The sequence below is a fragment of the Macaca mulatta genome, chromosome 2 (assembly GCF_049350105.2).
Source record: "Macaca mulatta isolate MMU2019108-1 chromosome 2, T2T-MMU8v2.0, whole genome shotgun sequence".
In the NCBI taxonomy this organism is placed as follows: domain Eukaryota; kingdom Metazoa; phylum Chordata; class Mammalia; order Primates; family Cercopithecidae; genus Macaca; species Macaca mulatta.
In genome coordinates, this window is record NC_133407.1 from 150,410,141 (window position 1) to 150,435,081 (window position 24,941).

The 24,941-nt window shown below is 46.9% G+C and overlaps 1 protein-coding gene across 8 annotated transcripts in view; it reads right to left on the reverse strand.

Moving 5' to 3' along the window:
* The window catches only part of VGLL4 (vestigial like family member 4), a 164,326-nt gene that overhangs the window by 15,502 nt on the left and 123,883 nt on the right, over positions 1-24,941 (reverse strand). The window contains exon 1 of one of the 8 annotated variants that reach the window (XM_015130231.3): positions 11,200-11,270. Coding sequence (XP_014985717.1) covers positions 11,200-11,213 — 14 coding nt within the window. The 5' untranslated portion in view covers positions 11,214-11,270. 8 annotated transcript variants of the gene reach the window in all.

The following is a 24,941-nucleotide window of genomic DNA, read 5'->3' on the forward strand; positions in this document are numbered from 1 at the left end:
GTGTACAGGGCAGGTCAGCCCATTCCAGTTTTACAGAAGAGATGGCCAAGGTGGAGAAGATGAAGGCTTTGCCCAGACAGACTGCCCACCACAGACACCAGCCCTGTGGCATGTCGTCACACCAGGACCACCAAGAGACTCTCCATCACCTCCCAGCTCCATCCCAAGCTTCCAGGAGGCCTTTCCCACTCACCAGCACCGTTTCCACCCACCTTCCCGCCCCAACTACAGAGCCACAGGGAAGGAGCAGTGCGGAGATGCCGGCTGCCAAGGCCTGTCCCCAGACAGTCCCGCCTAGCTGGCTTTCTCAGTCAGTAAGCGCCTGAGGCACAGCTCCCAGGGGACCCTGATCCCTGGCTGGACCGTGCACTCCTGGGAGGGCTGACACTGCAGCCCCCATGTCCTAATCTCCTTGGCTCCACACGGGTGACCACATACCAGATGTTCTAATAACTGTCCATAGAGTAAATGAATCATTAAGGTTCACATAGTATGTATGAGTCCAGTTAACAGCATTTGTGGCAAATGACAAGGGAGTTAAGGAGATTTCGGAGAAAATGACTGGTGGAAAAGACTTTTCTCTGAAAAAGCAGAATTTAGGGAACATTTAAATGTTGGGCATAAACAGTGGTGAGATGTCTTCTCCCTTCAGTTCCTTCCTCCAACTTCTGTTGTCCTCCTCACCTCCTCCCTGCTTCTAAATGTCCCCCAAGGAACTCAGCACCGTGGCTTCTCTCCCCTTGTGAGTGGGAGAGTTCACTGCTTCCCAGCGAGCAACAAGGTGCCTGGGTGTGTCCCCGAGACATCCTGGTCAAGCCGCGTCACTCCTCTGTGCCAATTTTAGACGGGAAGCAGGGGAGGTGGTTGCAAAGGAAGGCCTGGGTGAGACGATGTTTGCAGAGGTGGCGGAGGCCGAGGCAGAGACACCCTCCTAGGTACAAATGGCAAGAAGTGTGTCGTGGGCAGGAAAAAGTTGGGAAGATACCAACATTCAGACTGTCCTGAAGACAGATATGACCTTGAGGCTCCTGGCTTCAACAGTGGGGCCCACCCTCGCCAGCAGGGACAAGGGCAGAGACTGTCTCTACCTTCTATGCGTCAGCAACTACTGCCATAGCTTAACATTGTTTAATAACTGAGAAAAAGCCACCAAAAAGTCAAGGGAATCAAACGCGAGTGTGAATGCTGCCACAGCCAGCATGGCTGCCACAGCCGTCTGCCCACAGAACGTCTCCCCCATTAATTCTCCACAAAGGGGCCAGGCGCAGCGACTCATGCCTGTAATCCCAGCACTTTGGGAGGCCAAGGTAGGTGGACTGCGTAGGCCCAGGAGTTCGAGACCGGCCTGGGCAACATGGCGAAATCCCGTCTCCACAAAAAATATAAAAATTAGCTGGGCATGGTGGTAGGAGCCTGCAATCCCAGCTACTCGGGAGGATGGCTGGAGCCTGGGGGGAAGTTAAGGCTACAGTGAGCCATGACAGAGCCACTGCACTGCAGCCTGGGCAACAGGGTGAGACCCTGCCTCAGAAAATAAAAATAAAATACTCCCCACAAAGGTAGTGTCCCTCTTTTGGCTGGTTCAGATTTCAGAAATCGACTCCATGGACCAGGCAACACAGGACTCATTTGCTCCATCTATCACGAGACAGCTGTGAGAAGCATATTGGCCGGGCACAGTGGCTCACACCTGTAATCCCACCACTTTGGGAGGATGAAGTTAGCAGATGGCTTTAGCCTAGGAATTCAAGACCAGCCTGGGAAACATGGAAAAACCCTGTCTCTACTAAAAATAGAAAAATTATCTGGGCGTGGTGTCACGTACCTGCGGCCCCAGCTACTCTGGAGGCTGAGGTGGGAGGATCACCTGAGCCCAGGAGGTGGAGGTTGCAGTGAGCTGAGATCTGCACCACTGTATTCCAGCCCAAGTGACAGAGTGAGACCCTGTCTCAGAAAAAGAGCTGGGGAATCTGAGTAAGTGATTGATGTTGACTATCTTTATTATCATCAGCTCTCATTTACTGAAGGACATGCCCAATCATATGCTAGGCCTTATCTTAGTAAATTCACTGCCCCGCTGCAAAATAAGCATCATCTCCTTTTTACAAATAAATAAACTGAGCTTCAGAGAGGCTAAGTAACTTTTCAAAGTTTACAAAACTAGTACAAAAATTCCAATATATACTGGACTGGCTCCAAAGCCTTTCCATTTTCCAGGAGAGAGGAAAATACAAAGACCTGTGTACCTACTACTCAGAACTAGCAAATGAAAATGCACTCTCATATTTGCTTTGGGCCTTTTCTTTCCTCTGGCCATGATGAAAGCAGCAGAACATGCAGACGCATGAGGTCCCTGCTGCAGGCCCTTCTCAGTCCCGTTCCCCTCTCTTCATCCCCATGGGCATCCTGTTTTGTATTTGGTGCCTCCTGCTACCTGGCTGTCGTCCTCTGGCCACCCGTGGATGTGTCTGGAAGCACACATCCATAGCATGCTTCACACTCCAGCATGCCAGAACACCGTGTGTCTTGTACAATTGTGTCTTTCCCTCGTGTGGTCTTGGAGCTCTACCCATGTTCCAACAGAGACCTGGCTTATCCATGATATCTGCCTGCTCCGTGGTATTCCTCCATACAAATACACCACTGCATATGTACCCGTTCCTTTACTGACCCCCCAGTGCCTGGGCACTCTTTGGTTTTTTCCTTATGAAAATGGCCCCCACAGGTCAGGCGCAGTGGCTCACACCCGTAATCCAGCACTCTGGGAGGCTGAGGCAGGTGGATCACCTGAGGTCAGGAGTTTGAGACCAGCCTGACCAACATGGCGAAACCCTCTCTACTAAAAATACAAAAATTAGGTGGGCTTGGTGGTGGGCGCCTGTAATCCCAGCTATTCCAGAGGCTGAGGCAGGAGAATCACCTGAACCTGGATGCGGAGGTTGCAGTGAGCCAAGATTGAGCCATTGAACTCCAACCTAGGCAACACAGCAAGACTCCATCTCAAAAAAACAAACAAACAAACAAACAAAACAAAAAAACAAAACGAAGGCAGGGAGGGAAGGGAAGGGAGGGAAGGGGGGAGGGGGGAAGGGAGGGGGAGGGGACGGGGATGGGACGGGGATGGGAGGGAAGGAGGGAGAGAGGAAGGAGGGAGGGAGGGAGGGAGGGAGGGAGGGAGGGAGGGAGGAAGGAAGGAAGGAAGGAAGGAAGGAAGGAAGGAAGGAAGGAAGGAAGGACGGACGGACCGTAGTGCTTAAGTCCTCAGACATGTCTCCTGGTGCTGGGGACCAGGGCTTCTGACATTCTCTCAGGTCAGTATTTGCAGGTCATCCACCTTCGACTTCAACACATGTGACCAGAAACCTTCCCAAGGCGGCCATCCACTTTGGTGTCCCTCTGATGGCCGTGGCTGACAGCTGCTGCTGCTGTGTCCTCGGTGACATCCAGCCTTGGCAGCCTGTGGATTTCTGCCATTCTCCTGGCATGAAATCACTCCTTCTTGTTGCTTTAATTTGCATTTCTTCAGTTACCCCGGCAATGGAGCATCTTTTCATACACTTGTTGACCATTCTACTTTATTTTGTGGATTGCCTTTAATTTCTGTAATGGGTTGAATTGTGTCCCCCTGAAAAGACACTGAAGTCCTAACCCCCTAGGTTCTCTGACTGTGAGCTTATTTGAAATAGGGTCTTTACCGAAGACCAAGTAAGCTGTGGTTATGAGGGTGTGCGCTAATCTAGTATGACTTGTGTCCTATTAGAAAACATGGGAAATCTGGATACAATGACAGACACATATGGCGGGAAGAAGATGTGAAGATATAAGAGCATCATCGACAAGCCATGGAACGCCAGAAGCCACCAGCAGCTGAGAGATAGGCCTGCACAGACGCTTCCCATAGCCCTCAGAAGGAGCCAGCCCTGCTGACACCTTGATCTCAGGCGTCCAGCCTCCAGGAACGGTAAGATAATACATTTTTGTTAAGCCACCCAGTTTGTGGCTCTGTGTTATGGCAGCCCTACCAAACTAATACAATTCCCCAGGCCGTACCCACCCGCTGCCTTGCTTTATATGGCTTTAGATATTTGCCACACCCATGTTTCTTCTGCTTTATCTATGATCAACCTGAAAGTTTTTCAAGATTCCTCTGGACATTTAAAGAGAGGTCCTGAGATCCACTGGGCCTCGGGCACCTGTCCTGTACGCCTGTTGTCCTGAGGCACTGCACAAGCACCACACAATGACAGTCCAAGCAGAGACCAGAGCTGGGGAGGCCAGGTCAGCTCAGACCTGCCAGTAAGAAGCTGAGGGTTCCAGAGGCTGGGAAGGGTAGGGAGAAGGTAGGGGCTGCGGAGATCTGCTAAAGGATACAAAATTACAGCCAGGAAGGAGGAGTAAGTTCCAGCACTATGGTCACCTAGACCACTGTAGGGTGACTGCAGTTAACAATAATACACTGCATAGTTTCAAACAACATCCACATATTGGATGTCCCCAGCACAAAAAAATGATAAATGTTTGATGATGAAGGCTAAGCACCCTGAGCTCATCACTCTACATGACACGTGTCAAAACTTCACTATGTACCCCATGAACATGTACAATTACTGTCAATTCAACAACAACAACAAATATATATATAAAGCTGGAGGGTTGGCTGCCCCCAAATCGGTTCAGGAAGCCAGGAGAAAGAGCTCCATCTTACATGTGCCTACATACAAGAGGGAGAAGCTTGTCAGCCGAGTTACCATCCAAAACCTTTTGGCTCGGCGGTGTTTGGGGAGGATGAAAGAATAAAGCTGCAGATCTTTTCATGACTACTGCACTTCCTCCTCTCTTCTTCAACACTCGTGCCAACCCCCCACTCCCACTTTACACTGAGAGAAGTGGGTTGAGAGGTGGAGGGATCTGCCCAGGGCCATGTGGCTGGCAGGTGGCAGAGCAGGGACTCGGGTCCCTGGCACTGCTCGGAGGGTTCAAAAGCAGCTGGGGTCTGTGGTGCTGGAGGGAAGGTGGTCGCACTGAGTGTTGAGAGAGCAAATGGGTGTCCACTTCTGCTGCTCTCCTGTCAGTGTGGACTCTGTGGCTCTAACTGCGCCGAGGGTTTCCAGTCACGGTGCGCTCAAGAGTGACAGTCATTAAATCAGCATCGACAGCATCTCCACATACTCCAGCCTTCAAGCTTCTTCTGACTCCCTCCGGCAGCTCAGCCGGAATCTGCATCGTGTGTGAGGCTGCCCCTCTCTCACCTTGAGGCTGGAAAGAGCTCCGAGGGCAAAGTGGGTCCCTCCTTTCCTTGAGCACAATCAGTCCTCAGATCTGTGCAAGGGACGGAAGGCACTTGGGAAACCTGGCGGGTCCGGAAGCACAGTGCGCACTTACCCAGCGGCAGCCGCTTAAAGGAAGATCCCAGACACCCGAAATGTCAGCCTTAGCAGAGAAACTCTAAGTGATTTCAGTTAGAGACCTGTCGGAAATGCTGCTGCTGGTAGCCTCCATCTTTCCATTCTCCCTATGGTGGCCCAAAAAGCCAGGTGGCTGGTTTGGCTACAATGAGGCGTAAAGTCAGAGCAAACAGGTTCTGAGTGAGTTCGGGGCCAACCCCTGCAACTTTCCCATATCCAGTTCCAGCATTCAGAGACCCTCTTCACCTGGGGATGTGTGCAGGCTTTCCAGACCGGGCGCCTCTAGAGAGGCAGGACTCACGGAAATGTTGGCCAGCAGCGTGGAGCACGTCCAGGTTGCCCACATCCTCAGGTCACGTTTCTGAATAGCTCAACTCTATGTAAACAAGGTACCAGTTTTCTTTAACCACAACTGTCTACACGTGTTTTCCATTATTAGCTTTAGTTTTTTAAGAAAAACTGACATTTGAGAAACAGGTCATGGCTGAGAACATGACCGGTGAAGCATCTCACCTGCCCCCACGTTAGCAACTGTTGCCAGGGAAGTAGTTGTGAGAGCATGGCCAGTAGTGGATGCCCACCTGCGCCCAGGACCCCCCGAACTTAATTCAGATGGGGCAGGAATCCATGTGCACGCTAAGCACTGTTTACAGGCAAAACAGATGTGTCCCACATTAGAGTTTTCAAATGAATGGAGATGTTGCTGAGATTAATAACATGGAAAATAATTTAAAATTCCTACTGCTGCTCATTTGCAGTTGTTTTTGTCATTATGTAATCTCTCAAGGAATATGTTAAAAATACAACCGCTATCATATTTTTTGACATTAAACAGAATCCCTGTATCATAGAAGGGATGAAAACCCTCTGTCTTTCCTTCCTCACTGAGCTGCAGTGTCCGAGGTGGACAAAACCCTGGGAGAGACGACGGTCTCTGCACAGCAGCAGAGGCATCAGCATGTCGCCATCCTGCCTGGCCATCCTCCGGGGACTACTGGAGACAGCTGGGGCGAGGGCTAGAGGAGGAGTGAAGAAAAGGCATTTGACCACTAAGACCACCCAGTGCTAGTCGACCCAGACGTCCCGTTCTCCCTGCTGCTTCACTCCACCCCACACCCTCAATCTGACTCTGAGCTCCGCTGGAAAGGCCTTCCCTGTGCTGGAAAAGTGGAGGGCAGGACCCACGGCCTCCGATGCCCACCTCAGGAAGGCGGAGGATGGAGAGAGGGTCCATCCGCCAACTCAAGGTTAGCAGAGAAGGCACTTTCCCTCTAGACACGCCTGGAGGGAACCAAACGGGAACAGTGATTGCTCGGTAGGCTGCTCAGAGGTGTCCGTAAGTCAGTGTCTAGAACAGTGCCTGGCACACACTATTTTATGAATGAGCCAACCAAATCTAAACAAATTCTCAGCAGAAACCAGCACCAGCAGGTTAGAGTCAGACAGAGGAACTCATGAAGCTGGGTGACCCAGGGCTGGGCCATCCATGGCCCTGGGGCTCCTGGAGAAACCCGAGGAGGACAGCCCCGGCCAGTGCCAACCCACTAGAAACGAGTAGTCTGAGGATACCTTCCTCCGTTCCCTCTCTCCTTCTTCTGACTGGCACTGTCATCTTTCATAACTTCAAATTCTTTTGAAGGCTCACTCTTAGTTTTTACTCCATATTATGCAGCAAATTCCTGGAAAATTTTATAAAACTGTTTACTGGCCAGGTGTGGTGGCTCATGCCTGTAATCCCAACACTTTGGGAGACTAAGGCGGGCGGATCACTTGAGGCCAGTTCAAGACCAGCCTGGTATGGTGAAACCCCGTCTCCAAACTGTCACCCACGGGGCACACTCCACAAGTGAACATCCATATTTAAGAGGGTCACACTCCAGAAGCAGCCTATGGAAATAGGGCACACAGGCAAGGACTCCCTCCCTTTAATTTATCGTGGCACGTTTCTGAACCAAAAACCAGGGCAGACAGTCTAACAAAAACTAACCTTCAACGTCAGGATTATTCCAAGACCTGCAGTCACCAGTACTATCCTTCCCTCAAAACAACCCAAGATGCCAACAGGCACTTCCACACCCATGTTGCACAGTGTGGCCGCATCAAAGTCTCCCATTCTTTTTTTCCCGTTATTTCAGCTTTGTGACCCCATACTGGCTAAAGACCAGACATGAATGAGTGCATGCAGGCATATCGGAGACAAATAATCAGACTTCCTTTCTGCGTCACGTGGTGTGTGGCAGTCTCCTCCTCCCCACACGCGGGTGCGTGGCCACAACTGCCTGAATGCCAGCTGCCTTCCCACGGTCCAGCCCTAAGGTTGGTAGGAACCAGTTTGAAATCATTTTGCGCACTTCTCCCTACTACAGGAAGACCTCTGGTTCAATAAATTCATTCGGCACTAAGTAAAAATTTTAAACCTGGTTTTCCTCTTAAAGTTACTGATCTACCCTGACTGAACTCAGAAACTCTGCCCAAAAAAAAAAAAAAAAACAACTATGGAGCTAAATTATTACACACCCATTGAAAATTTGAGTATTGAGTATATGAAGTGATTAAATGCTCATCTAGTAGAAGATTTTGAGGCATCTACTGTATATTCTTTAAAGTAACAATAGACCATAAGGGCCTTCCTTCCGAGAGCCAATCACGTCGTGTGTTAATTCGCAACATGAACTACCTCTCAGCACCCAGGTAGTCAGGGCTGTGCGCCATCTTTCCTCAACTAGGGGGAAAGGGTTGGCCAAGCTAATTTTCTAAAAAAAAAAAAAGAAAAGAAAAAAAAAACCAGACTGCATTACAGAAATAAGATTTAAATTACTTAAAGAAAAAATTGTTTTCAGGACCTCCAGGTGCTTAGCAAGGCTACTGCTTTACTGACAATTGACACCCTAATGACAAATAAAGCAGAGTCCCCACGGGATGGGAAAAAACAGTACTGAGAGCCTATTTCATTGATCTGAGTTATAAAACTGCACTTCTTTTCAAATAGTCTCATCTTCAAATTCTGCAAACAATTCAGAACTAAGCTGTCTACTGAGCTTCACTGTATCATCCCTCACATCTAGATGCAATCCCCTGGCTATAAAATCATATTTCACCCAGAAGTGTTCGTCTGTGGAGTGTGCAGTGTGGAAGCCTGAAAAGAAAGTGGGGGAAGGGGGTTCAATCATTCCATTCATCACTGAAGTGGCATCTCTTCTCCCAAACTCCCGAGTTGATGATTCAAATAATGCCTCCGGAGAATTCAAAAGCACCCTCCCCCGGCACCCCAAGTTTCATGCACCTTTCCTTTGTACGACGGCTTCCAATCCAGATGGTAATGGTGACTCTTACCTACTCTTTAAATTCAATGAAAATCACCACCCCCAGTGGTCATCACGCATCACATCTCTCTATTATTAGGCACCAAATACTGTATGCCTGGAGCTTGGTCTGCCCTCCAAGCTGCCTGACTGTCCTTCACAGCCTCAGTCACCCCAGGTGAGTATGGAATATAAAGGATTCACACACAATTGACTCATTAACGTTTATTCAGTTGACCTGAAGTTGATCATCACAGTTCTCAGTATTTTTTTTTACTATGGTAAAGCACTATATACATAAAATTCACCACTTTTCAGTGACAGTAAGTACACTGGTATGTTGTGCTGCCAACCACACCATCCGTCTCCAGAACTGTGTCCTCTTCCCAAACTCTGCACTCATTAAACACCCACCTCTCATTTCCTCCTCCTTGCAGCCCCTGGAACCACCATTCTATCTTCCAGGACTTTCACTGCTCTAGGAACCTCATGTCGGTGGAATCATCCAACATTTGTCTTTCCATGACTGGCTTACACAAGCTCCATCTATGTGGTGGCACGGGTCCGGATCCTTCCTTTTTAAGGCTGAGTAATATTCCGCTGTCGTACAGACCACATGTGGTTTCTCCATTCGTCTGGTGAGGGACGCCTGGTGGTTTCCACCTTTTGGCTATTGTGAATAATGCCGCTATGAACATGGGTGTGCACGTGTCTGTTCAAGTCTCTGCTTTCAGTCATTTCGTGCGTATAAGTGGAACTGCTGCATTATATGATAATTCTGTTTAATTTTCAACACACCATTGGTAGTAAAGGAGGTGGGAAGTACAGGATGCATTTTTCATTTCACGTTTGGCCCTCTCTACTAGAGAAAAACAAAAGGTTTCCAAAAGGATGGATCTCGTCCACAATAATAACTGAAATTGTAAGCCTTTGTGAAAACAGCCCAAGTGGTTCATGAGAGAAATGAATTTTCATGAATAATGTAAACACTGGACATAAAAGTTACATCAACAAAGAATATCCACCACCCAGCTCACTAAATCCAGCAAACCTGGGCACACAAGGGGCCCACTGCAGTCAGTGATGTTGTAATCAACAGTGAGCATTTTGGAGACTTATAAGCTACATATTTGTGGTTCTCATTTCTCACTGTGAACCTTTAAAAATTGTTTCAAGTCATCAGAGGATGGCTAATGTTAACAACAGCAATACATATTGACCATTTGTATAACATTGGTGTACAGTGTCACAAAGTGCTTTGCATATACATTATGTTAATAGATCCTCTTCAATCTGCAACTCCTTTTTTAAAAAAAAAGTAAGAGTTTTGCTCTGTCACCCAGGCTGGCATGCAGTGGCACAATCTCAGCTCACTGCAACCTCTGCCTCCTGGTTCAAGTGATTCTCCTGCCTCAGCCTCCCAAGTAGTTGGGATTATAGGTGTGCGCCACTACGCCCAGCTAATTTGTATATTTTTAGTAGAGACGGGGTTTCACCATGTTGATCAGGCTGGTCTCGAACTCCTGACCTCAGGTGATCTGCCTGCCTCGGCCTCCCAAAGTTCTGGGACGTGAGCCACCGTGCCCAGCCATGGCCAGAAAGTGCATTTCTCGAATGATGAAACTAAAACCCGGGGGGTCCTCATCTGTGCAGGCAGGTGAGCACACTTACACACCCGGCCCTCAAGCAGTCACTTACTCCACTCTCCATTTTCAACCCAGTTTCATTCGGAACAAGGAGGGGACAAAAGGGTGGGAGGAGAGGCTATTCTGTGGAGTGACTTTACAAGTTACTGAGAGATGAAACAAAAGCCTTCATTTTCTATTAAATGTGGAAGATCTCCCAATCTCTAATTGGTCCTGCACTCTAAGGCAACTTACAGAGGAGGGACTCAAGTAAAATCTCCATGGAGGGAAGTGGTCAAATAGCTGAGGTCAAACCCTCCAGACTCCAACTGCGGCCAAGTGCTTTTATTTCCCTTGTAATTTTCTTTAAGAATAAATGTTAAACCTAAAACATACCCCCTTTTGGAGGCGATCTTGGCAGCTGGACTGAGTGGGAAGAAAAAGCACCCTGTACTCCCCGAATCAGCAGCCAAACTATGCACCATTGTCTAGAGGCGGTCACATGACAGCCATCACCTGAAACTTGGTTACTTCCAATCCATGAGGGAAACAATCACTAGTGTGCCTTAACCCTTCCAGCTCCCACGGGCAGCCATGCGGCAGCTGCTCTCAGCAGCCCTCTCTCCCCTTCCAGTCCCCGCTTAGGAGAAACTGTACAGGGCACAAATCTGATTGGGACAAGGTGGCGTTTGGGGAGAAGGGAGGGATGAGAAGGAAAATCACTGCTGTCCCTTCTAAGCAAAGATTACCTCTCCCAGCACTTGCTGTCTCGCAGCTTAAATTAATTACAGCTGAAAATACAGGGTTGCCATCTGGTTTGAAAAAGCAAGGATAAGGGAATAAAATGAAAGGGTTCTTGGTACTAACCTCACTTTAATCATTGCCAAAGAGCATGAAGACAGCCCAGCGTCCTCCCACAAGAAAGCCTTGGGCCTCACAAACTTGGCAAGCAGTCCCAGGCACAAAACTGGATGGGCGGGCGCCTGTCAGAATAAAAGTCCCCCCTGAAACGAGGGTTGCGAGGTACGGGGCCTGCTTGCCCCCTGCACTGCAAGGAAAGTTTCCTATGGGTCCTGGGGTAGGTCAGGAACTCCTGGGAGGGTTTATTTACAGAAGGTGCCTTGCCAAAACGCTACACGCATCATTACAGTTCCATTTGGTAAGAAAATAGATTTGCTGTCAGAATTACAGCATGCGATTTCCTCTTTCTTTGTTTCTCCATCTTCCATAACATAAGGCTTTTATAAAACTCCAAAATAAGGCTAAAGAAAACACAGGAGAGGAAGGTTGCTGCAGAAGTGGAGGCGCTCCGAAGGCAAGATGCATGCAACTCCACAGCAGGGCCGCAGCCGGCCCCTCAGAGAAGGAACGCCGGAAATCCCCTGTTCTCCTCTGCTGCAGCCGCAACTACAGTCTCACTCCTGCACTGCAGGAAGCAACTTCCTTCTGCCTCCCTTCCACCGGCAGAATCTTAGGTGAGAGGCTTTTCTCTTAGGACTCAGGCTGCCACAGATGCAGACTCCAGGCACTGGACAAGCGAAGGTGCCGCAACCATTCTAGGTTTGTCTTGGTGAACTTATAGGTGGGTGCAAGAAGTTGCCAAGTCTGCAGATGTCTTAGCCATATGCCAGCATCAAGTAGCCCAGAGAAGTGAAGCATCAGATTTTCAGCCCAATTTAAATTTCCACCTGCCCACTATCTGAGTTCTTTTATACCCAGGTCAGTTTTACAAACAAGACCCTGATATACCCAGGCCCAGCTGCTTTCAGAAAGTACCACCAATGGAAGCACCATGGTATTTATAAGAATAAACTCTGATCAACCAGATACGGTATTTTATAAACCAGAGGTTCAAATTATAAAAGACAAGATAAAAGCAGATTATGAAAATAGCATTTCTGTTCTGGTGAAAAACACATCTTCAACCCAAAAATGATGTCAAAATTGTCTTCCAAATCCTGCCCTGACAGAATCACTGTCTATAGCAACAGTGTCCATAACATTCCAAATCTCAGGAGTGTAACTTTCTAGTAAATGGTACATCTGTCAAGCCACAGGAAACATCTGGTAAAATGGTTAAATAAAAGCAGAATTTAAACTTTTCTGGTTTCAGAGCTTACTAATGGTACTCAACAAGAGACTATCAAATTCTCTAAAAGCTCAGCGTGAGAGTGAAAAATATCCTGGAGAGGACCAGCTGAGAAAAAGAGGACAAAAAAAGAAGACAACCCGGGAAGGAGTGACTCTCGTCATGATGACGATGCCCCCATTCCAGACGTGCCTCTGGGAGACAGTGGCCACAGCCCCCTCAGCTCCGCCAAGGATGGCCACATTCCTGCCCATCACCATGGCAGAAACCTTCTCCGGCCGAGTTAACTTCCTCTCCACCCAGGGCTGACCCCACAAGCATACTCATGTCTCCCCAGCACCTCCAACCCAGGAGGCCCTCAGGAGAGGTTTGGGGGGATGGACTGATGAAGCGATGACACACAAACAAGAAGCTTCCCTCCGTTCCACGGCAGACGTGTATTAAACACATACGATCATTCTACCATCACGACACACCCTGGCCAGGTGTTAACGCAATACATTTCAGTCCTTTCCAGAACATTTGACAAGGCTTTTCCATTAAATAAAAGATTTAATGATTTGACCACATCCAAATTTTAAAAATCTATATTTCAAAAACACAGTAAATAATGCTGAAAAGCAAATAACATTACTTATTTTCCCCACGCATTTGACAGAGCATCCTTAATATGAAGAGTCGTAACATATCAAGAGAAAGAAGATGAATATTCTAATTTACAAAAAAAGACAGGTATAAACATCACAGTCACAGAAGAAGAAATGCAAATGGCCAATAAGGATATGAAAAGATCATTCAAGTTCTCTAGTAGCAGGAAAAAAAACCAAACAAACAAACAAAAAAATAAATGTTTCTCCCTAAGAAACTTGCAAGTATTATTACATAAATGAATAAATGGTAGCAGTCACCTGTGGATGATGCCGAAAGAGAGACAAATGCATACAGTTGCTGGTGGGGACAGATCAGCACACCGTACGGAGTGAAGCTGGCAGAACACACCCGCGAAAACAGAAATGGAGACCTCTGACCCAGAAATTCCACTTCTATAAAAGTGAGAATATATGAGATGGGAGAAGGATGGAGATACTCGAAGTTCTGCAAAAGACAGTAAAACGATGTAAACAACCCAAATATCTGTATTTGTTAACAACTTCTTTTGGTTATAAGCAACAGAAAACAAACCTAGCTTAAGGAAAAAGGGGCAACTTACTGGAAAGATACTGTGATATTTCTTGGAAATGAAAAAATGCTGAACAACCAATCCTTGAAAAGAAGAAAAAAATAAAAAATGAAGTGGACCCAGGCATCTGGGCTTCAGGAGGCAGAAGGCGCCCAGGATGGGTCCATGTGCAGCCTCTCACCAGAGCCTGCCTTCTGCCCTCTCCCAGCACCCAGGGATCCACCACCACCACTGGCTCCAAGTGTCACAACCTGGTCACCTTCCTAGGTCCTACATACATACCATCCTCCAATCACAGCTCCATTAAGGAGTTATTAACATCAAGTCAAAATCCCAAGAACATTTTTATTATAAATCAAACATGCTGCTAAAAACTAAAACATGCCCCAACACACACTTAAATGCTACCAGTTTTCACGGTCAAGAGACTTCACTGGGCTGGGCACGGTGGCTCATGTCTGTTATCCTAGCACTTTGGGAGGCTGAGGCGGGCAGATCACTTGAGGTCAGGAGTTCGACACCACCCTGGCCAACATAGTGAAACCCAGTCTCTACTAAAAATACAAAAATTAGCCTCACGTGGTGGCACATCCCTATAGTCCCAGCTACTTAGGAGGCTAAGGCAGGAGAATTGATTGAACCTAGGAGGGAGAGGTTGCAATGAACCAAGATCGCGCCACTGCACACCAGCCTGGGTGACAGAGTGAGATTCCGTCTCAAAAAAAGAGAGAGAGAGAGAGACTTCACTGGAGCCTTGAATGAATTATTTATAAGTAAAAAACTGAGGGATCTCCCAAGAGAGAAATGTATTGCGGGCTTCTCTCAGATTTGCAGGTTTAAGGAGAAAAAGGGACAGGGGAATGTTCCACCTCTGCCATGAATAAGATACTGGATTTTTTTAAAAAGTAAAACTGCTAGAATTGTTGGCTAGACAGAGATGAGCCTTTGGGGCAGGAATCAAATTTTACAAAAAGGTGATTTATCTTAGAGCAGGCGTGAAGTGTTTAATTTATTCCATGTATCTCGCCATCTTGCATTCCGAATCTTCTGCCTCCTCCAACAGTTCTCTCACTTCCCTTGTCCCCTCTTTCTGAATGCACCCCTCCCACCACAGAGGAACCACATGTATCCTAAATCGCTCCTTTATCATATACAACATCACCCCTCCCAGTGCTGATGGAGAGGCAGCCCCCTGCTGTTGGTCCCCGGGTGCTTCAAAGAGAAGCCCTGAGGAGCTGACACTCCAGAGCAGTGTCTGGGTCCCCTGTTCCCTCCCATGAAAGCCCCCAACCCCTCCCCTGCAGCGTGGGATGACTCCTAGATTAAAGATGGCTAGAAAATACAATGACTAAATACGATGTGATTCATTACTGAATCTTGAATTAAAAAGAATGTAAAATGATTTTTTTTTTAAATCTTATAGTATCTTATAGGAAGGGCATTACTGAATATGAAAAGACGATGTGAGATCATATCACTGTCTGTGAAAGAAAAAGCAAATACGGGCAAACGTTAACAACTGATGAATGCAGGGAAGGGTATGTGAGTGTCCACTGCGCTAGTCCTTCAACGTTTCTGTAGGTCTGAACTTCTTCCAGAATAAAAAGTATCTGTGGTGAGGAAACGGTGCAGGAAGGATAGAAAGAGGAGATTATCACCAAATTTGGCTGGAATATGTAGAATGATGTGACTTAAAGTACAGGTAGTTCAGTATACACGGCCCTCCATATCCTCAAGTTCTACATCCACAGATTCAACCAATCATGGACGGAAAATGTACTCAGGCCTCTGATGGTACAGACTTTTTTCTTGCTATTATTCCCTAAACAATACAGTATAACAACTATTTCCATAGCATTTACATTGTATTAGGTATAAGTAATCTACAGGTGACTTAAGTATACGGGAGGATTTGCATAGGTTATCTGCAAATGCTATGCCATTTTATATGAGGGCCTTGAACATCCTTAGATTTCTGTATCCCCTAGGGTCTTGGAACCAATCTCCCAAGGATATCCAGGGACGGCTGTACATGACAATCACTTTGTCGGGAGCCCTTGAATAGTCTTCCCCAAGAATTGGCACGGGGATACCAGGAGGAGCCTGTGTAATGCAGAGAGGCCCGACATGCATGAAAAGATGCCATGGGCAACAAATATGTTAGTTTCAAATATTAGCTTCAAAATGAAAGTCACACGGGAAGTTGGAGAATCCAAATTGCTTGCCCTGAATTGCATGAGACCTGCTTCTCACACAGACAACTCTGTGTAGCTTGCCGAAAGTAGAGAAATAATAGCAGGGATTTAAATAAATTATTTTGAAATTAAACCATGGCTAATGGCCAAAGAGACTTTCAAGGAAAGGCCAAGGGGCCATCTTCTGAGTAATAATACTGGGAGAGGGAGTTTGGGAGCAGATCATCAAGTCCTCGATGGTCATCCTAAAGAAACTATCTTATTTCATAGTCCAAAGGGAACCAGAGCCACAATCCACTGAAAAACTCAGCCAAGTCCTCCAGTGAGGTTCTAGAGAAATCCCTGCTGATGAAGGAGCTGCATGGCTCAGGCGCCTTTCCGCAATGCCTCTCCTACCAAGCATAGCCACGGTGGAGAGTCAGCTCCTAGGTGACATGGAGTGTCTGTGCTTCTATCACTGGATGTAATCTGCTCAAAAGCCAACGGCCTAAGACAAAATGATGTGGTGTCAATCAAAACCAACACACAGAGGATGACAGCTATTAGTGATACAAGCACAAAGCTGTCACACAAAAATAAACACAACAACAAATCCAGTAGAAAACAGCTGAAAAACACCTTGGCTTTGAGGACTTTTTGGAAGAATTTGAAAAATACCAGAACTAGTACATACTTGGGCTGAGATGTGTTTGCTTCCCTAGCAGAGTATGAGCGAACCTGCACTTTGGGTCAAATTCCACCCAAAAGAAATGTCTGGTCATCTCTCTGCCCTGTCAAGACTCAATCCAAATGCACTGAATTCCTCGCTTCCCTATACCCCACTTTATGTTCACACTTGGACTGGAGCCATATGCATGAGCAAGAAATACAGAGGAGTGAAAAAAATCATTCCATCCACACAAGAAACCCGGGGGGCTTCTCACTGAGAGTCAACACTGGGATGAGATCACTTGCCGTGAAAGCAGCATCACGGGCAGGGCTGGTGCTAGCGACTGCACTTCGTGCATGTGTGCACTTTCGCTTTTCTGTTTTCAAGAGCTTAGCAGGGAAAGGAGAGCGTTGGGGCTCTGTTCTGGCACATGTGGAAGTAAACACCAAGGCTACAAGGGAGAAAATGGAAGTCCACTAAGTGGTGCCACTCAGGGTTTATATGGGTTTAAAAGTGATTCTTAACATCTGTCCCAAAGGGAAGAACGTTTTCACAGAGCTCTCCTCGTGACTCCTTTTTCATTCACACATTTACTTAGCACCTAGTTGGTGTCAAGCACTGGGAGGGTATAGTGCTACAGACCTGAGCAAATTCAGCCCCTGGTCTGGTGGAACTTGTAGACTAGGGAAGGGGACAGACAGCTGGACACCCAATTGTAGCAAAGTGTCATCATTTTACACAAAGCAGTATTCACCTTGAAGCAGGAGGAAGCGCCACTTGCCAGAGGAGGTGGCTTTCAGAACCACACTGGAGGATGAAGTGAGTGTGCAGGCCCCCAGTCGGGCTGCAGCCCAGGGGGTCCTACTGGCAAGACGCCCACGGAGATGGGCCTGGGCAGTGTCACCCTGTGACGGACTGGGAGCCGTGGAAGGATTCAAACAGAGATGAATACTTCAGAAACCACCTTCTGACACTGAGCACTAGTAAGACCAGTCAGGAGGGCGCTGCCATGCAAACGGAGGTCTAAACTACAACCCCAGCCAGGGCCTACTGGGAAGTTAGCAGACTGATCCGCCAGCAATGACAGGAGGAAGGAGGAGGCAGCGTCCCAGGCAAATGGAAAGAGACTTGTACCAGTCATGAATAGAAGGACATAAGACAAGGAGCAGACCTGGTGAAGTGCTGGAAGAAGAACAGGGCAGCGGATGCCAATTCCAGTGAGGTGGTGCTGGATTTAGGGCACACATACAACACCCAGTGAGAGGGTGGATCTATGGGGTGTGAAGGCTTGGTCTAGGCTAGAGGCAAAGATTTGGGACTCCACCTATCATGGCAAGTCCAGCCACGGGTTCACGTGTGACTTGGTTAGAAGGGTCTGTGCAGGCAGAATGCCCGAGCCCTGGAGAATATCACTAATGACGAGTCTCTGGAAGATCCTGAGGAGTGGCCACAGAGGTGAGAGGGGACCAAAGAAAGCCAGGAAAGGGCCACAGGAAGCAGGGGAAGAGAGCCCTGCAGGAAAGAGGAAGCCAAGTAAGACAAGGGACTGCACTCTTGCCTGAACCTGGCAACCAGCAGTCACTCCTGAATGCAGGAGGAGGATTCAATAGAACTGTTGGTATGGATAACAGCACTGGACTAGGGAGTGGATATAAAGATCAGGTCATCTCTCTAGAAATAGCTATGGAGGCGGGGAGAGGTAGGGATGGAAGATAAGCAGGCATGGGGTCAGAGGAGGACAGAACTTCAAGTTGCCCCAATTTCTCTGGCCTCAGTGAATTTCTCTGAAAGCCCCAAGCATTAAAGATGGCACCCAGCAGCCCCAAGTCAAGGAATTAAACACCATTTCATGTTCACACTTAAGCTTTACAGCACCAGCGCTTTGCAAGTCTGCAAGTTTGTGATAAGAGAATTTTGAATTCAAATAAAATGCTCCTTTTGTTAGGTAATAGTTATAGGGCAAGTATGCTCCAAGGAATATTAAAAATAGGTCTTACGAAAGGGGGATGAAGGATTCTGTCTTAGCTTGAGCTGCCATCACAAAATGCGGTGGACTTCGTGGCTTAAATAGATGTTTGTTTTCTCATGGTCCCGGAGGCTGGCAGCCTGAGATTCGGATGCCAGCATGGTCAGTGTCTGGTGAGGGCGCTTTTCCCGGCCTAGAGACAGCCGCCTTCTTGCTGTGTCCTTATGTGGTCGGGAGACAGCGAGCGAGATCACTGTTTCTTCTTATAAGAGCACTAATCCTAACAGACCAGAGCCTGCCTTCATGACCTCATCAAACCCTCATCACCTCCCAAAGGCTTCATCTCTAAAGAGCATCACATCGGGGGTTGAGGCTTCAATACATGAATTTTGAGGAGACACCACTCAGTCCACAGCAGATTCAACGGCCAACTCCATTTGAGAAGCTCCGCTGACCAGTGTTTCTGTACGTAAGACTTCTCGAAGCCTGAAAGGTGCTAGCATGTAGGAGCAGAGCCGGAAGACGGAGTCTGGGACCTGCCGAACTTTGACCAGGGAACACTTTCATTTCCCTCAGAGCATCTTGAGAGAAGAGCATTTTAAGACAATCTGAGCAGTGGCGAGGGGTGTCACTCCAGGTATCAGAGGCAGCTGAAGAAATGACTCCTAACAAGTTAGAAAACTCATAACCATCCCTGGTTGGGTTCAGTGACATGGAAATTTAGGGATGCCGCAAGATTTCAGCTCTCAGAGGTGCTTCTACATTGACCTGACCTAACAGGAGTTGGTTTGTCCTTTCTACTTGGCCGTGGCCCGGTTTCTGGAGCTTGTTTCTGTGTAGATTCATTAGCTGCATGATTCTGAGGTCTCTTCAAGAAGAAAGGCAAGTGGTAGTATAAGAAGTTGGAGGAGAGGGCAGCAGCAACAGTTGCTTCCTTCTATTCTGCAGTACATGTTGCCTCTGCTGGGGCTGGAAGGCTTGGATCCAGAACTCAGATCCCTTGTCTGGCACAGTTTCTAGCTACTGCCAGACCCAGAACATTACTGCAACATTAAGCCCTCTAATTATGCTTTGGAGACAATCTGTGAAGAAATCTCAAAATGAAGACAGCGTGTGTGTGTGGTGTGTGTGTGTGTGTTTTAACCCAGAGAAACAGCAAAATGGATAGAGAGCAAGACCCGCCATTTATTAAGCAAAAACTACACCAGATACAGAATGTGGAGCTTGTAAACCACCTTGCTATGTTCCAGCTGCATGTGACACAGGCAAATAATTGCTTTATAAGCAAGAAATTAGAGGAAAATAAAAGAACCATCAATAGCCACACCTAGCCAAATTTGTTAGCACTTATCTTCCCAGTCTTCAATCAAATCGATTAATGTAGATTTGGGACAGCACTTCGTATACATTCAGGACAAACTGGCTTTGTGTCACAATAAGAGGTCTATGAAGGTCACAGGCAATGTCGAGGTTAACCCTCTAGCTACGGATAAAAACAGCTGCTACACATGTACCCAGAGCAGAAACATCTTCACGAAGACAGCATTCCAAAAAGCCCGCTTAGAGAACAGGAAAACAGCCGACTCCTGGGTTGTTTTGTTTCCTTACGTTTTGAATACCCTCGCATCATGTTACAAGGTGACTCTGCACAGACCAATGCACATTCTGTCACATACCCCACACGTCCTCTAATAGGAATTCCTCTTTGAGAAAAAAGTCCTTTCAAGGTTTTCGTCCCACTTTGATAAACTTCATGGCACAGATTAGAACCACAGAGGCTAAAGCCTCCAGTGCAGCCTAGAACAGCCTTTGTTCTGCTTCTCTGACTCCTGCCCCCCTTGGCATTTCTTCATTCTGTGTCGTTGTTTGGCCAGAAAAATGCCAGCAGCAAGATGGGGAACTGCCTTCCCAGCTCTCTGCAAAGACTCTTAAGGCAGAAGCGAGGCCTGCTGGGAGAAGGCTGATGTCAGCTCTTAAGAGCACAGCTCCCCGCTCTGGATAAGGAGGCCTTTGTTTTCAGCTCAACTGTGAAAATGAGAAAATGCCTCTAGCCTGACAAACAAGAAACCCACGCAACACAGGTCAGGCCTGTGACCTTTACTTAAAGGTACCACACTCCATTAGCAAAACACTTCCACGGAATCTGCAGATGCAAGAGTGGCCCTCAGAGAAAAGCAGCTCTGCTTCTGCCTCAGGCAAGGCAGGTTACAACTCTAAAGTGTGAGGGGTCCGGCAAACCTCACAGAGAATCAGTTCCTAGGTGACAATACTCCCTAACGTGAATGGAAACACACACAACTGATACACATGAGGCGAGGTGGAGGGGGGTGTTAACAAAATTAAAAATCCCAAGGTAACAACAATATTGCAGTTTCTACATTAGTAACTTAGGACAACTACATTTATGGCCATAAAATATCCTCTTAACCCTGGAATGCCTTTGGGAATACTTGTAAAATAGTGTATGAAAGTAAAGAATATACAATTTCAGCACTGACTCTACCAAGTTTAGACTATGCCAAGGAGGCGTGGCAGAAAGAACGGGCAGATAGTTAGAAGGATGCCATTCCATAGGCTTTGATTTATGAAATCTGGAGGGGAAAAAAAACACACGTCTTCAAATGCTTAAAGCAAATTATAAAATGCTCCACTCTGAATCTTTTAGGCTAAGGTTACTATTGGCTTGGGCCACTAACTTAAAATTGGGCCACAGATTTTAAACAAGAATTAAAACAAACTAAAAAGCAGCTTCCCGAGTATAAAGAAACCCCTTGTTTGTTCCTGTGGGATTCTCACCTGTACAAAGACTCATTTCAGGCCTCTTGGGAGCAGCTGGACAGCACTCCCCCTTCCACAATCCCTGAGGGAACCCTGGTGAGGCTGTGAGGACCTGGAGTGTGCCGAACTACTAACGTCCCAGGGTCTCCACCCCTTCACTTCCCTCCATCCTCCTTTGTGCATGCTAAAATGAACAGTCCCCACCTCCCAAATATCCTCAGTAGTGTGTGATTTGAGAGTGCTTAAGCTGCATCGTCCCAAACTATCAGGCATTAGGGTCCAGGATCGAATGATTCATCGCAGTTGGATACGTGTGCTATTAACATAAATATCACTTGGTGGCTGAGAGCACTGGCACTAGGATCAGACAGCCTGACTTTTGAATCCTGGCTCTGGTATTTACCAGTGTGTGTGGCCCTGAACAAGTTACAGAACTCTCAGTGTTACCATCTGTAAAGAAGGGATAACGATAGTCTCCACCTCATAGAACTGTGAGGATGCAATGATCATGCCCATGAGGTACACAGCACAGTGCCAGCGCACAAGGGCTCACACACTGCTATTATTAACAAGCCCTGAAACAAAAGCCCTCCCAATTCTCTGGATGCTGAGAATCAGGACCTATCGTCATTCTCCATGATGAAAAGTTCGGCTCTCTCTAAGGCTAATGTAGACATGAACACAATAACATGTTTTGCCTATAAATACACATTACTGTTTACAATGTCCCAGTTGCTAGCAGGATCAAGGGACTAAAATAACTTCAGCTTTTGAATTTCCTCTGGGTTCAGTTTTAACCCGAAATGAGGAATTGCTTCCTTCACTCTCAGGGAACTTGTGAAATAGTCTCTTGGTAACTGGTCCATATACATCCAAACTAAAGGCTCTAAAGACATAGAAGCAACAGCTGCCAAAGAGGGTATGATCATGTTGCCAAAGATTTTACGTCCAGATACCAAAAACTACAGATACTGTAGAACATTTAAGGTCTCAAATATATAATCAACTCTTCTGCAAAAAATAAACAAAATCCAGGGAAAACCCCCAATTCCATTTTAGCCAATCATCAATTTCTTCTTCTTACTGAGTTTCTATTAAATGCCCAGCACTTGATTTCAAAGGCTTCCTCCAACCTTTTGTCAAGCTGAATGAATTCGTGGTTTTGAGTTTGTTTTTCCCTCTTTTTCTCTTCACCCCGATGGTGAGAAAAGTGAAGTAACAGGGCGAGGAAAAAATAAAACAAAACAAAACAGCAGATGAACAATGAAGGATGAAAGCACAACACAAGCAAAGGAAGAGGGAGGGAAGAGGAGGAAAGGAGCTGGAGAGCCCAAGTCGAATACACACTCAAGGGCACAACAAAATCGGGACATCGGACTCCAGCAAACACTTCAAAGGAAGCATCATAGAAGCAAAGACAACAAGGGGCCCATCTCACACCAGGACGGTGTTTCAAAGGCGCCCCATCAGCGAGGGGAGGCTGCGTTTTCTTTCACTGGGCCCTTCCTCGTTCATTATGGGTTGCTCAGTGGGTCTGTGGCAAACGCAGCTGGAGAGAGCACAAGGCTAGTGACCACAGCTTTGATCCCAGTGTGAGCCTGGGGGCTCTGTCCTATTCTGTGGTCGGGGGCAAATATGCTGTAAATGTATACCGCTGATCAAAGAGGGGATGCCTGCTCCAACAGGAATGTGGGCTCAAACAGCACTTCCCCTTGAGACAGGGTCCAATTCAAGTCAACATGAAATTATTTAGCACCTAACACATGCCAGACAGACTGGTCAAGTGTCATCTTAAACATATGATGTGCACCTCTAAAGCTGCCTGTAATTCCCCAGGTGGGATGTAGCTATGGCATCATCAAATGATCACCGGTGTTGGTGTCACACACAGCAGGTCCCAGCTGCCAACACCTTAGACACATTATCCTCTCACAACCTCAATTTTTGCTTTTATAAAATCAATCTGATGTAGACAAAAAGACAGAGCTGGACAGACAGATGTAGAAATGTGCCTACCTAGTTTAAAGGGTCACAATTATTGTGAGAGTTAAATGAGATAATATATTTCAAGTGTCCAACACAGGGCCGGTCCAAAGTAAGCACTCAACGAAGGTTTCCTTCCTCACAGGTGACTGATCGAACAGTTCAACAGCACGTCCCACTCTAAGTCTACACACACACAGGTGACAACCTCTTCACTTCAGCACAGAGCCCTCTCCAGGTTCTACCCACCAAGCAGCCTAGAATGACTCTCACAACCGGTATGAATTTACCATACTGTGGCACTGCACCCACTGATTGCCTTCAAGAGTTTTAATTCTATTACAAATACACAAGATACTACAAATGCACAAGGTCATCTACTGCAGCATTGTTACTATTGTAAAGTACTGGAAATTGCCAAAATGTCCAAACATAGGGGACTGGTTGGATGAGCTTCAGTGCATGCAGGCAATGGAGTGCCACGCAGCCGAAACCCAGAGTGAGGAGCTGGTAGGAAAAAATTTCCACAATGTGTCATTGAAAAACACGAAGGCGGCCAGGCGTGGTGGCTCATGCCTGTAATCCCAGTACTTTGGGAGGCCAAGGCAGGTGGATCACCTGAGATCGGGAGTTCGAGACCAGCCTGACCAACATGGAGAAACCCCATCTCTACTAAAAATACAAAATTAGCCGGGCGTGGTGGCGCATGCCTGTAATCCCAGCTACTCGGGAGGCTGAGGCAGGAGAATCGCTTGAACCCAGGAGGCAGAGGTTGTGGTGAGCCGAGACTGCGCCATTGCACTCCAGCCTGGGCAACAAGAGTGAAACTCCATCTCAAACCAACAAGCAAAAAAAACGAAAAACACCAAGGCTAAAGTGAGTATACACAGTAGGCTATCGCACATGTAAGAAAGAAGGGGAAATGATAAAACATTCATGTATTTGCTTGATTTACCAAACGAGAAACACAAGAAGGATGCTTTGCTTGCAGGGAAGGGAGCAAAAGGCGTGAACAAGACAGGGTAGGGAGTAACATTAAAAGCACACTTTTTAGTACAGTTCTAACTTTGGGGAGCATGTTCGTATCTTACATATTCAAAAAATAAAATTTGAAAGGATGGAAAAAGTCTAAAACTGAATGCAAACAGAAATGAATGAACCTAACAATGTATTTCAAATAACATGACAACACTGAGGAGAAAAGGGAAGGTAACTCTTCAGATTCATCCTGTGACTATTATACCCTCTGCTTGGGAGAAGGAAAAACCATAAACAAATCCTGAACTCTTTTTAGTTTATTTTTCAAAGTGGTATTGGCACCGTGATTCTGAACCTACTTGACGTGCACTGCAGGAATGGACCACGAGTACGTGTGGATGCTGTTCTTACTGGTGAACCAGGGAGATACAGTATGGAATGGGGAGGGCGAGGAGGAGCTCAGGTGAGTGGGTTAGCCCTGGAGCACTGCCAGGAACTCGTTATCTCCTGGCTCTTCCCAGGAAAAGGTGTAGAAACAATGCTGTTCAACAGAACTTCTTGTGATGATAGAAATGTTCTGTATCTGTGCTGTTCAACATGGCAGCGACCGGCCACATGTGGCTACTGAGCTTGAAATGTGACTCCTGCCGCTAAGGAACTAGACTTTTAATTTTAAATCAACACCTGTGGCTGGTGTCTGCCATACTATTAGACAAATCAAGTCTAGAAGCAATGTCATCATAGTAACAGTAAGTTACCGTGAAAAAACTACGTAATCCATAGTAACGATA